At 45.0% G+C, this 14,366-nt stretch overlaps 1 protein-coding gene across 1 annotated transcript; it reads left to right on the top strand.

Moving 5' to 3' along the window:
• Positions 1 to 3,172: 3,172 nt before the first annotated feature.
• LOC119787801 lies at positions 3,173 to 5,411 on the top strand. Its single transcript, XM_038291841.1, has one exon. The coding sequence runs from the start codon at positions 3,186 to 3,188 to the stop codon at positions 5,265 to 5,267; it is 2,082 nt and encodes a 693-aa protein (XP_038147769.1). The 5' UTR covers positions 3,173 to 3,185; the 3' UTR covers positions 5,268 to 5,411.
• The last annotated feature ends 8,955 nt before the right edge of the window (positions 5,412 to 14,366 follow it).

Raw genomic sequence — 14,366 nt, 5'->3', positions numbered from 1 at the left:
TCCCCATAAAAAGAGTAATGATGTCTGCATTGAACAGTAAAGACGCTGTTTGGACAGAGATGGGATAAACTGTAAACCCGAATGTTACAAGTCATTTATTAAACTGAGTAGTTAAAACTCATTATTTCTGCTAAGTCAAATGTGTTAAATTAGTGTGACATATTTTTGTTTTTCAAAATATTTGAGTATTAATAAAGCATTACTTGCTTGTGCATATCTTGAAAATAATCTGTTCAATTTTGAACCTTAGCTCTCCACCTGCTAAAAGCTGCAGAGATGCCAATTCCTCCAGGTTATTAGCCTCGTGAGACCATCCTGATCTCGCAAGCTTTCAAGGTTTCACTCGCAGATCAGTCTGGAGACTCTCCGTTAAAGAAAATTTGGAGCCGTTCACCAAACGAACGTCCAATCAGCGTTGGCTTTGAGGCGGGTTGAGGTGTGACACAACGAGAAGCGCGACAGTTCAGTCTAAAGAACATGGCGGCTTCAGCCGATGAAACTAGCATTAGTGTGGCTATCGAGCAAGTTTTATTGGAATTACAGAGTATTTCTTCACTGAAAGAAGAGCAAAACACTGCTCTGGAGGCTTTTCTCAGAGGAAAAGATGTTTTTGCTCTTTTCCCGACTGGTTTCGGCAAGAGTAGCCTGGCTTGTGGTTGTGTTTTCGTCGTCGCTCTGTTAGTACATCATATGCTTCGTTGATCTGATTGGTTTATTTGGCCCGTCTATCACCAACATAGGACAATCAACTAACCAGTATTTTCGGCCCTTCCCAAAATTACTTCAACGGAAGGTTTCCAGATGGATATGCCGAGCAAATCCATCTGGCGGACTCAGGTTACCAGGTTATTGCTTTGTTTTCTTTAATGGGTTTGTTTTTCTTTCCTCTTACTGGACAAAGAGTACCGAAGGACTTCCATTGAAACACAAAGTGGAAGGAAGGATGATCTTAAGTTCTCTTTCAACATTCGTTTCGGTATCTCACTATGGGACACGCCCCCCAGCGCTGTCTCCAGAAGCACTATAACATTACGCCAGCCCTGACTGGCTCACGGAGGTGACGTCTGCTACTGGGGAGGGACTTATCCCCAGTATAGAAACAGACGTCACGCTGGTGATCCTCAGTCTAAAACCTCTTCTCGCTCCCAGAAGCTTACTCGGACGGCTAATACAGCAAGTATTGAGCTAGCTTAACTGTTCACAGAGCGAGCTAACAACTCGGTCAACGAACGCTACTCAGTACAGTATTCGGCTGTTCCGAGTTCCCTTTCCACTGCTGGCCTGTCACCAAACAGCAGCAGCGGCAACTAGTCACCAAACTAGCTGCTTTCTAATTTTCGGAGCTTACAAGGCAGCTTGAACTTGTTCTCGCCATGGACAAGGGCAAGCCACCTGCTAGAGCCTGCACATGCGGCAGCCTTATAGCTGGGGCAGACACCCATCCTGTCTGCGCTTCGTGCCTGGGGCTGCAACATGCCCGGGACGGCATAACGTCGCCAGCTAGCTGTGAGCACTGTGCTCGGCTCTCCCTCAAATCTCGTCGGCGCAGGCTAGCGCGCCAAGCTAGCCTGTCGGAGGTGGACCCTGTGATGGAGGTAGCCAACCCCCCACCACCAGTGCTCACTGTCACCGAAGAGGGAGAGCCCCTATTCACCGGACCCAGTTGGGCGGACCAGCTCGACGCTGTCGCGCCACTAACTGACCCGGAGGAAGATGAGGCCGCCCTCCCGGATCTTTGCGACCCTGCGGGCGCAGAATCCGACTCGGAGGTGGAATCCGTTAGCCTCGGGTCTGACGACTACGAGCAGGACTGCGGGCCTTTCATCATCCCACTGGCTGCAAAGCCAGTGGAGGTGGGTGACACTCGCAGCGGCTCCCCAAACCCGTCTGCAATGGACCTACACGATGTCTGTAGAAGAGCGGCTGTAAAGCTAGGCATTGAATGGCCTGAGACCTTCACCGAGACCACCACATCCCGGTATGAAGGGAAAAGGCTCCCCAAGGCCAAATCTTCCACCAGGCAGCTCCTGCCGGTTTTTCCGGAGTGCATTGAAGAAGCGACCCGGTCCTGGTCCAAACCTCTCACCGCTAAGAACCCCGTCCTGGGAGGGTCAGCGCTGGATTGGGTTGGCATGGAGGACAGCGGCTTCTCACATTTACCTCCTGTGGAACCGCTGCTTGCTTCTCACCTGCACCCATCACAGAAACCTGCAGTGGCGGCGGCAGGACCCGCTTTCCCTTTCAAAGCAGATTCCTTTCAATCCGCTCTGAATGATAAGAGCTACAAAGCGGTGGCTGCATCGGTGAAGGCGCTTAACGCTTCATCTCTCCTTCTCGCTTACCAAGCAGAGCTACAGGAGCAGATGACGGGGGCACCAAGCGAAAGTCTGTGGGAAGAAGTGTGCGTGGTGACAGACCTATGCCTTCGCCTCCACAGAAGCGCTGTCCAGGCCTCCGGAAGAGCCATGGCCCTGATGGTCACCCAAGAGAGGGCCAGGTGGCTCAACCTGTCCAGCCTGTCACAGAGAGAGAAAAACCATCTCCTCGACACACCGGTGGACCCGAAGGGATTGTTCGGTCCTACCGTTGCGGCCATGCAAAAGCGCTGTGAGTAGAAAAAGAGAGAAGGCGAAGCGCTCAAACTCTGCCTGCCCAGAAGAACACAGCCTCCTCCGGCAGCGATGCCCCGCCAAGCTTCCGCCCAGGCAGCGGCAGTCAGCAGTCGCAGTCAGCTGACCGCGACCGTGTGAAGCACATCGAGCCTAAAGGATCGTGGGGAAGGAAACCCTTCGTTCCGCCGGCTGCACCGGACAACCAAACTGCCTCTCCCGTCACAACGAGCGCAAAGAAAAAGAGGCGCGCTACCTAGGGAGCTGGCTTTGGGGTCGGGGAGCAGGCACTGCCAGACACCTGCAACCCCACCCAGAAATGGTCTTTTCCAGTTAACGAAGCCTTGTTCAGGGCTACTGAAACGGTCTGCAGAGCCAGAGTTAGATCTCACAGTTCAGAGCCGGTTGAAGAGGAGGAAGGTGACCCACCCGGAGAGCTCGTTGGAGCCACAGTGGTTTACAAGCACACACCAGTGCCCAAACACTCTTTTTCCCCCCTTCAGAAAATGTTTAATAAAAATATATCCTGGCACACAACCAGGCCAAAAGCCGAGGGTGCAGCCACAACCAAAAAATATGGGAAACATATTGAAAATGACACAGGAACAGAACACAGCCGTGCGGCTGCACATGAGGCCACAAGGTGGAGCCCTCGCTCCACGTTTGGCACAACCGGCCGCTATCTCTGCAAAAGAGGAAGCGGATTCAGGGCAGCCGCGGATGAACACCACAGCTGTGCTGCAGCTCCCTCAGCTAGTACCGCCAAGAGATCGGTCAGGAGCACACCTTGGCCCACTAGCCGGCAAAAGCCAGCTGTGGCGAGCGTGCGGGGCATCGGACTGGGTAATAAAGACTGTGTCCAGAGGATACAGGCTCCAGTTTGCCGCAGCCCCACCCCGTTTCAGGGGCATAGTACAATCTCATGCTCGGGGGGAACATGCACACATCTTGCAGGAAGAGATCATTTCCCTGCTGAACAAAAACGCAATCCGGCTGCTTTCCCAGGAGGAAAGCGAGGAGGGATTTTACTCCAGGTACTTCCTCGTCCCGAAAAAGGACAGGGGCCTGCGACCTATATTGGATCTGCGAGCTCTGAACACATATCTGAGAAAGTATACGTTCAGGATGCTGACCCATGCAGCTCTGATACGGTTTGTTCGCCGCGGAGACTGGTTTATCTCCGTCGATTTAAAAGACGCGTACTTTCACATCCCTATATACCCTCCTCACAGAAAATATCTCAGGTTTGCATTTCAGGGAAAGATGTACGAGTATCTCGTACTTCCCTTTGGCCTGTCGCTCAGCCCACGGGTGTTTGTAAAATGCACCGAGGCTGCAGTCGCTCCTCTGAGGGAGAAAGGCGTACGCCTGGCAACTTATATAGACGACTGGCTTATTGCAGCTCAGTCCCCAGCGGAGCTCATGACGCACGCAGAGATGCTTACGTCTCATCTGGCGGCTCTAGGTTTCTCAATAAACCGGGAAAAGAGCATTCTAACCCCGGTGCAAACAATCACTTTTATTGGTCTGTCCCTGAACTCCAACGAGTTCAGAGCGCGCCTTTCGGTGGAAAGAGAGGAAGCCTTTCGGGCTTGTCTGGCACTCTTTCGCAGAGGCGCGCATGTGAAACTCAGGCTCTGCCACAGACTGTTGGGTCTGATGGCGTCAGCGCTGGCCGTCATCCAGTTAGGCCGTTCACATATGCGCCCTTTTCAACGCTGGGTTGCGTCCCTTCGGCTGAACCTGGTCCGACACGCTCACCGCAAGGTGATGATTTCTCCAACATGCGCACGAGCTTTGAGCCCGTGGAAAAGCCCCACATTTCTCAATACCGGGGTTACCATGGGAACCATCCAAACAAGGAAGGTTATCACCACAGATGCCTCGTTGACAGGCTGGGGTGCCACGCACGAGGGCAGGATGGTGAATGGCACATGGAGCTCTCTGACACAGACAGCTCACATAAATTGTCTGGAGCTTCTGGCCGTGATGCTGGCACTAAGACACTTTCTGCCCTTCATCAGAGGGCACCATGTTTTAGTGAGGACAGACAATACAACGGTGGTCGCTTACATCAACAGACAGGGTGGTCTGCGCTCTCATCAGTTACACACGCTGGCACACAGACTGATAGTCTGGACCAGCTCACGCCTGCTGTCACTGAGAGCGATCCATGTACCAGGAGTCATGAACAGGGGCGCAGACTTGCTATCAAGAGGCAATCCCCGCTACAGGGAGTGGAAACTCCACAGCGAGGTTGTAGCTCAAATTTGGGAGAGATACGGCCATGCGGAGGTCGACCTCTTTGCATCAGAGGAGAATGCTCACTGTCCAAGGTTTTTCTCCCTGACCGGAGAAGGTGCTCCCCTGGGACTGGATGCACTGGCACACAAGTGGCCACAGGCTCTACTGTATGCCTTTCCCCCACTGGAGCTCATTACTCCTACACTCGCCAGAGTACGGGCGGGGAAACATGTACTCATTCTTATAGCCCCCCGTTGGGCGGGGAAACACTGGCTAGCAGAGATCTTCCAGTCACTGTACGGCGAGCCATGGCGGCTTCCTCTTCGCAGAGATCTGCTGACGCAGGCTCGTGGAGAGATATTTCATCCTCATCCAGAACGTTTAGCTCTTTGGGCCTGGCCTGTGAGAGGGTGAATCTGACTGCCAATGGGCTCCCTTCGAACGTCATTAAAACTATTCAGAGTGCAAGAGCTGTTTCCACGAACAGCGCATATGAAGGTAAATGGCGTGCATTTGAAAGCTGGTGCACAAAAACCATGGTGAGCGCCATGCAGAGCCCTGTGCCACTCATCCTGACATTCCTGCAGGAGCTGCTGGATAAAGGCCTGGCATTTTCCACTGTGAAGGTGTACCTTGCCGCTCTCTCAGCTTGCCATATTGGTTTTGGTGACAAAACAGTAGGGCAGCACCCATTGGTGTGCCAGTTTATGAAGGGCGCCCGACGACTCCGCCCAGTGTCAAGGAGCTTAACTCCCCCATGGGACCTACCGGTGGTACTTGAGGCCCTATCATGTGCACCGTTCGAACCGTTGCATCAGGCTGAGCTTAAAATACTGTCGTTTAAGACGGCTCTGTTAATTGCTCTGGTCTCTGCTAAGCGTGTGAGCGACCTCCACGCGCTTTCAGTGAATCCATCCTGTATGCAGTTCTTCAGTGGGGACTCTAAGGTGGTACTGAAACCTAACCCTGCGTTTATACCAAAGGTCATTAACCCCGCACTGTCATGCCGTCCCCTTGAGTTGGTGGCTTTCTACCCTCCACCATTTGCCTCTCAGGAGCATGAGCGACTCCACTCACTCTGCCCAGTACGAGCTCTGAAGGTGTATGTGGAGAAGACGGCTGGTTTCCGCAAATCGGATCAGCTGTTTGTATCATGGTCGCCGCCACATAAAGGGAAGCCCCTCACTAAACAACGTCTCTCACATTGGATAGTGGGGGCTATTATCATGGCCTATGAGGTTAAGGGCCTCCCACCCCCTGTAGGCCTGCGAGCTCATTCCACTCGTGGGATGGCATCATCCTGGGCAATGTTTCAGGGTACACCTTTGGAGGACATTTGTGGGGCTGCCAGTTGGGCAACTCCTCACACCTTCACTAGGTTCTATAGGTTGGATGTTACTACACCCTCACTGGCCCACGTGGTTCTGGGTGTAGGATCTTCACCTTTATAAGTTAGGTCCTCGAGTAAGCTTATCTGGCAATACGGGAGTTACAACATCCCATAGTGAGATACCGAAACGAATGTTGAAAGAGAACTTTAGGTTAAGGAATTAACCCCGGTTCTCTGAAACATGAGTGAGGTATCTCACCAGATCACCCTCCTTGCCTGGAGCGAGGAAGAGGTGTGCTTACGAGACTGAGGATCACCAGCGTGACGTCTGTTTCTATACTGGGGATAAGTCCCTCCCCAGTAGCAGACGTCACCTCCGTGAGCCAGTCAGGGCTGGCGTAATGTTATAGTGCTTCTGGAGACAGCGGTGGGGGGCGTGTCCCATAGTGAGATACCTCACTCATGTTTCAGAGAACCGGGGTTAATTCCTTAACCTAAAGTTGTGTTGCTTGTTTTAAACCCCTCCACCACCCACAACATGTTTTCAGGTACAGGTAAAAGAGACTGACAGGGTTTTCCCCTTTCAGCTAATCTGATCAAAAATACAAGGCATCTCTCATTGGGTTCACCAATTTATTCATAAACTTCTAATTCTAAGCTGCAAGAACTTTTTCATTTTTGATCTGATGCTGTTAGACTTTTGCAGAATGTTTTTTAAAGCAATATCTAATTTTTGCTAATAAAAAGCCAAATTTGTTATACACTGTCTCTTTACCTTGGTGTGGTTTGCTGCTGATGAGAATATTTGACATATTTTAGAAAGGTTTTACCGTAAGAGGTGATATATATAAGTGTAGGGCAATCACTGCTGTTAAAACAGTTCTAAAGAACGTTCAGTTTTGGTCGATTTTGGGTCCCCCAGTGGAGAAAAGCTGTATTGTTTTGCCTGAGGGAAGACAATGTTTCCCATGAGGACCAGCACATAGCGTGGAAAAATCCTGACGTCCCCATCACCTACAAATGGACTGACATACATTCCAGTGGCTGTGGAAAGATGAATAGTGATGAGGTAATAATTCTAACTGCATCAAATAGATATGTTTAACATTGGTTTTGTCCTGCATTCCTTCACTACCACCCTTCCCTCCCCCCACCTCACCAGACTCATCAGGAACTAATCAAGTTTTAGGCCTTGAAGCAGATAAATATAACGTCATGCTTGATTATTTCACAGTAAACATGTAAAAAATCAATTGCATTGCCTGAATATCAACCCTGCAAAATTTGCACGAATATACAGTCTCTCAGGGAAATTTAGTCGCACTGACTTCAGTCTTTAAAACGAATGTGGAAAGGATGAAGCAAGGCATGCCGTTAAGCAGTCGCAGTCTGCTGGTACCTGGAAATTAAATATTACATAGTGATGCATAAACTGCACCCTAAATGCATTTCAGGATTGATAAATAAGGGTTTAAGTAGGTTTTAATTAAATACATGTGCATATCTTCCTCCCAGCATTTTGCACATTCAGATGATCAGCACATGTTCTGCATATTCATTGAAGCAAACAAGCTAAAGGTTGTTACATATTCCACAGGAACCAAGCAATATTTCTCTTTTTCACAGTTGCAAGTTCAAGAAAAGAAAACTGAAAAACATAGAAAGTCCCATCTACTGAGTGCATAACAGATCACTGCACAGGTTTCCGCACCCAAAAATAAAACAGAACATCCTCCCAACTTTTCTTACTTGACAAAGTGAATCCAAATCCTGACCAATCACACATTAGTTTGAGGAGCCTCACACTGTGAGAAAAACAGTTTGATGTGTTGATAAATAGTAGCAAGAACCCCAAAGACCGGACTGAATAATATGGCATAATTGTGTTCTTGCAGTTTTAGGAGCAAAAAACGTGTTCTTTTTTTTTTATAGCGCCCTAAGATGGATCTGCTCATTTTAAAGACCCAGCACCCTGTGCACCTAGTTAGTAAACCAGCTTTGCTCACATTATCAAAGTTTGAATGAGTTTTCATTCTGCCAAAGCATTCGTAGATCAGGCTCCAGGACAGCTGCAGCTAAGTTATTAACTGACCTTTAAACAGAGCTTCTCTTCAACCAAATCCCTACATTTGGTCAGATGTTATTTGAAAAAAAAACCTAAAGCAGATGCTGAAATAACCAGAGTGTTGAAAGAAACAGGCTTATTACAGTCATGAAAACAATGTGAGACTCAGCTTGAAAGGAAGGAGTTGGAGAGAAGATGTCCAAGCAGCTTAGAGAGAAACGACACAGACAAGCAGGTCAAAGCCGCTTAAATATATTGCTTAGTTTTGAATTAGTGAATAACTTTGTTGGCATCAATAAGCTTTATCATAAATCATACCTGAGATAAAAAGCAGCGTCAAGTTCAATCTGTTTGATTTCTTTGGAGATAAATGTCTGGAAGTCCACAAGGGATCTAATAATATGTGTTGTTGCAAAAGAGCCCTGTCTCTGCAATAAAACATCAACATCTATAACCTATTAATTACCTATTTATTTTACCAGTCAGCCTCTAAAACATTCATTTATTACAGTTTTTCTAATTTGTTTACACGAAGGCTCTGACAGCATTTCTCATAGAATATCCGGAACTCTACACAAAATTCAAAAAACTCCTCCTAAATGTCCTTCAAAATTAAACTGTACTTTCAAAACAGTATGAACTCCTTTAAAAACACTATTTTGTTTGCAAATGTCACACAAAACATCGAATGAATACATTTATATTAACTATTGGAACACCGATGAACTGAGGGGAAAACATTAAGATGAATGGTAATAACTACGTAATCATGACTTTGATGTGTTTCTCTTCAGTGTTACGCCTACTGCAGACAGTACATAAGAATGTTGCAAAATCTTTTACATTGTTTTTTTAATACCTGCCAATTCAGAACTAGTGTTGCACCGATGCCATTTTTTGGCTCCGATACGATACCCGATATCTGGCTGTTCAGTATCGACCGATACCATCTTTTTGAAATTGATGTGTGTGTATATATGAAAGATCTCTATACTGCTTGGATGTAAAATAATTTCCATCATGTCTTTGTCAAGCTGCTGCCTACCTTTGTGAAGCAGGAAAAAATCTAATACAAAGTGAATCCAGTAGAACTTTTGATTGCCTACCAGGAGTGGGTGACAATAGTTGAATAAAATTTTGTTTCTCAAAATGGTATCGGTGTCCTATTTGTTGGTACTCACGTCTCACGATACCAGCATTTTAGTGCTGGATCGGGGCCCCGCCCGATACTTGTATCGGTATCGGTGCAACACTATTCAGAACCCATATCTTACTTGTACACTATGTTATTTTTTGAAAAAGATAACTGTGAAGTATTCTTCAACATGTTCCAATGTTGGTCTCCATTTCACAGAAACAGAGGGTCTTACCTGTGGCTCTTTCCTGCTCCAGCTTTGATTGAACTGTAAAGTGCAGTGGGGCAAACTGCTTTTAGAATTTAAATGATAGTATTTTTGTTAAATAACCACATTTTACTCATCAAAATTGTTCTTAATGCATAATAATGGTGCAAAGAGTTTCGATAAAAGTCTGTTTTAGAGCTGCATCTAGAGAGGGGAGCAGGAACCGCGTTTATAGTTCAGCAGAACTATAAACAGATCGCTGGTGCATGCGTTACATGTTGAGGCAAATGAGTAGGAAAAGCTGCAATACTCAGCTTTACCTGTTTTTTTTTTTTCTCTCATTCTTTAAAGAATAGTCAGATACATATTTCTTTGGTTGAGAATTTTTTTCCAACACTGTTATAGAACACAGTGGTTCTAGAAATTTGAAACAGCCATTTTAGAGACTGATTGCCTGAAATGTGGCCTGAATTCAAAGAAACACAAGAGAATGTTCTGGCTTTTCTTATTATATTTCTGATTCTGACCATTTTTGATGGCTCATTGACAGCCTGCAAACCTACTCCCCACACTGAAGCATGAAGCACAGAGCGCTTTAACACTTAATAGGTTTTTCTTTGTTTTGTTTGCTTTTTCTACACGTTATAATCAACATGATGAAATAAAACTTTCTCAAAGTGTTGTTTACTTAAGCATTTGTGAGGATTTTCTTTGTAACTATGAAATAACTATCAATAAACCTTGTAGCTGAATCACAACCATGATAATTCTATAAATTATAAGACTATTTCAAACTTTTAACCCACTGGGAAATTTTTTTAAACTGAACACAAAAACAATACAAGCAGACCGGAAAGTATTTAACTGCAAGTGTATGAGTGTTGAAGGGGAAGAGTTGCTTTCGTAGAGGCTTAAAAGCAGCTGTATTCCCATGCTGCGCTGATGAAGCCCACTCGTCTGCTTGTATGCTGTAATGAGAAAGAACACAGACACTGAGGGACGATTAAAGACCTCAGAAAAAAAACATTATGCAGTTAGTGTCTCAGAAAGAAATTATGTAATGTGTTTCTCATGCCAGATAGCTTGTAAAGGAGTGACAGCAGGAGAATAAAGCTGTTTTTTTTTAAAGGTTTGTTATATTTGAAACTGCACGACTGCAGTATTACTATGAATCATGTTCATTTATGCAAATGCCAAATACATTTTAATTTTAACTTAATTCTACCAATTTAAAATAAGGCACTAAAGTTTTCCTATTTATTTTTTTTGTCCGACTAAATAATGATAAATTGATCACATACAGTGGAAAGTGGAAAGAAAAATTAGAGTTAATGGCTGTGAGCTAAATGAACTGTACAGCTTCAGTGTTGTCATATTTCTAAAGCTAAATATTTTCCCTAAAACGCCTTTTCAATTGAGCAAATCCAGAAGCTTCCATCACAGCGGAGACACAACAGCGTGAGCAAGGAGCCAGCGTGATGTAAAGTGAAGTGTAGGACAAAGGCCATGCATTCCAACAGCAATCAATATCAACATCTCTGTGAGTAATAGCATGGAATTACAGTGAAGCAGTTATTATGAGCTCCCTGCTGTGGTTTCACAGCTTCCAAAAACATAAGCAGACATTGTCATTACCTCGCCTTCAAGCCAGCGCGGCCTCTCCTTTGACTGGATTTCCATTCCAAATACACAGATCACTGTGCAAGGTTAAGAAAGCAGGGCCTGTGTATTTTGGCAGGTGGAGAAAGTTCTGAAAGAGCAACAAATCTGCTATATTTAGTGTTTGATGGCGGGGGTGCAAAGGGAACCAAGAATGCGGGACCAAAGGCTCAAAGTTCTGTATGATAGGGGAAGGACGTACGAGTGAGACACATGTTGGAGGAAGGCCAGAACAGGTCGGAGCAAAATGCATCTTAGAGGTCGAAGCCTTAACTCTATTCTTAAAGAAAAACTATTAAGTAATAATACATTCAGCTTCTAGATATAAATAAATACATTTATGATGCAGAGGTCCCGGTTTAACGGACTGCGGTCCGGATCCGAACCCACCTGCTGGTTAATCCGGACCCAACCTGATTTAAAACATTCATAAATTATCGCAAGTTGTCCAATGACAGTGTCTAACTTCACTTGCGCCTCTTCTCCTGTTAAAGGAGAATTCCGGTTTTTAACACTTTTAGCCCATTTTCTGTAGTGTCCAGGATGAAATCGAATGATCGACACCAAAATTTTGACAATTGCTCCTGTCTCTGCTTTTTGGCTCATTTAGAATCCACCCCTGGCTGCTTCAGAATGGCTTCCATAGTGCATGTCCGATAATGTCCTTAAAACAACCTTAAACGTTCTTTTTTTTAAATATGCTACTCACCGGGTCGTCAGCGCTGTTCAATGACGTTCCAAAAAAAGTTTCGTAAAGAAAAAACGTTCCTGTAGTGTTTTATTTAGCATTTTGTAAATCCCATTGAGTTCTGTTGGAATAGTCAATATTCCGCTGCCACCGGAAACGGAAATGGGGCCTGTTTACACAGTTGTAGTCTTTTCGCTTCACTCTGTGTACTCCGACGTCGAGGTGCTAACGTCTCTGTTAAACACTTTAAAAAACTCTGAAAATGGAATACGAAAGGTGGATTCTTGATTCTTGCATGGATGTTTTTCCTGTTTGTCTCTGTGTTGTCCTGCGATGGACCGACGACCTGTCCAGAGTGGACCCCGCCTCTTGCACGTGGGCAGCTGGAGGCACCAGCACAACCGCGGCAGGGAGAGGTGTGACAGAAAATGGATGGATGAAATTTGTGCCATAAAACTAAATTAAAAAGAAGCAAAATGTGAGCAAACATTGGTGAAAATTTTTGGTGAAAGTGTCTCCAAAGCCGCACCACCTTTTGGAAGAGAAAGATAAGAAAAAATAATTGACAAACAGCTAGCAAAATGTACAACTAAAGATTGTAACAATAGCGGGCAAGTGTGAGTTCTACACGTGCTGGCCAGGTGAAGTTAAACTTTCTATCAGTTTTGAATATAATTCTTAATTTTGGTCTAGAAAGTAAATGTTCAATCTATAGAGACAGGGTTCTGATCTTTATATATTACAGATATAACCTTGATTTTTACAATTCAGGTAGTTTATCTCATTCTGACATGTTCTTGGAAAACACAGTCAGTACTGACGTCTCTCTTTTCAGTACATAAGCCCAGCCTGCATCATACTGCAGATTTACCGCCGAGCATGGAGGCAACTGGCGCTGCTGCATCAGACAAAAGCTAATCTTGTTTACATTAAGTCTGCCATATCCCCCTCTCTAAAACCTTGAGAGAGGAAAGTCATGTTAGACATGTATTAAAAATAAGTGTAGCAGGAATGGGCCTACTGGCAGCATGCAGCAAGAAGCTTTTGTGGGCCTGCCAAGAGGCCCTGTGGCGAAAAGTAATCGATACGCCCAATATTCCTGCACGTACTCTCGAATAACAATAACCAACATGTAGAGCTTCCACCGCAAGTGTCGACGTCCTCCAGAAAAAACATGGGGGACTGCTCCCTGTGTCCACATCAATTGGAGCTGGGGCGGTGAAGGCTGTGAAATGTAACGGTTGCTTGTGTGTGAGGTGTGAGAGTCCCTGTGAACGGAAGTGTGTGTATCTTAATACCAGGCAAAGAAAATATAATAACAGGATTCATTTCATTTCATTGTACAGAACAGGCTGGACATTCAGCGTAACCATCAGAGAACTTTAGAGCGGCAGGTTTATGATTATTGCTACTTGTTACAATGAGAAAGACACTTCTGTTTAAGCTCATTGTAAATTACCCATAGCAGTTTATGCTTTTTTTGATTAGGATGATAAAGAGGCCTTGTTTTTTATTGCACTCTCAGAATGTTTTCAGCAGTCCTTTGTTTGAGTACTCAAACCCTTTTGAGCTTTTTGTTATCCTATTTTAACTGGAGACTGGAGATTTTTTTTTTCTATTTCGAGAATAAAATCGTAACATTAAGAGAATAAAGTCACAACGAGAACAGTCATTAAATTACAAGAATAAAGTCGTAATTTTAACAGAATAAAGTCCTAAAATAACGAGAAAGAAGTTGTATTTATGTATGTAGAAAAAAATCTCTAGCCTGGCCCTAATACTCCGACATAACTGCAAAGTGGAACCAAAAGTTTAGGTCTAAACATTTTATAAATAAAATGATTCTATATTTTGTAGAACTACCTACTATCAGTCCAGTTATAGCCGGATTCATTTATCAGAGATCCTTTAAGGGACATACTCATGTACTATGAATTTAAAACTTTATACACACTTCTGTCATGTCTCCTGTTTTGTTACACCTCTTTCCTGTTGTTGTCCCGTATAAACAGTCTCTCATAAATCGCCCTGATTATTGAATTATAAAATTTTACATAAATTAAAAAAACATTGGTCATGCTTTGGTTGTGCAGTGGTTAGCGCATAGGCCCATATACAGAGGCCTTAGTCCTCTACGCAGCCGACCCCGGTTTGAATTCGACCTGTTGTCGACCTGTCCAAAAAAATTAGCCACTAGTGCCGTAAAAGCAACAAAAAAAACATTGATCTGCGCCTCTAAACGGAGCTGTGGCTAGTATCGCAAGTCAGTGGCGGTTTAAGACAGAATTTAGCTCTCAATGGGGGCACAGAGCAAAAGAATAAAGCCCAAAAAAACTAAGTAAAAGTGCATTCCTCTTCCAAAGGAACGAGTATTCTTACTTTCTTATTTTACACATAAATCATCTTAGTCCATCTGCAAATTGTCTTT

This window comes from Cyprinodon tularosa, unplaced genomic scaffold, assembly GCF_016077235.1.
Source record: "Cyprinodon tularosa strain WSP-4 unplaced genomic scaffold, ASM1607723v1 ctg301, whole genome shotgun sequence".
In the NCBI taxonomy this organism is placed as follows: domain Eukaryota; kingdom Metazoa; phylum Chordata; class Actinopteri; order Cyprinodontiformes; family Cyprinodontidae; genus Cyprinodon; species Cyprinodon tularosa.
Note: the sequence above shows the minus strand (reverse complement) of the source record. Positions and strands in the feature narration are given on the sequence as shown.

Excerpts from the sequence above, each read along its gene's own strand:
- LOC119787801 (XM_038291841.1), top strand. The coding sequence starts at position 3,186 with ATGGGAAACATATTGAAAATGACACAGGAACAGAACACAGCCGTGCGG.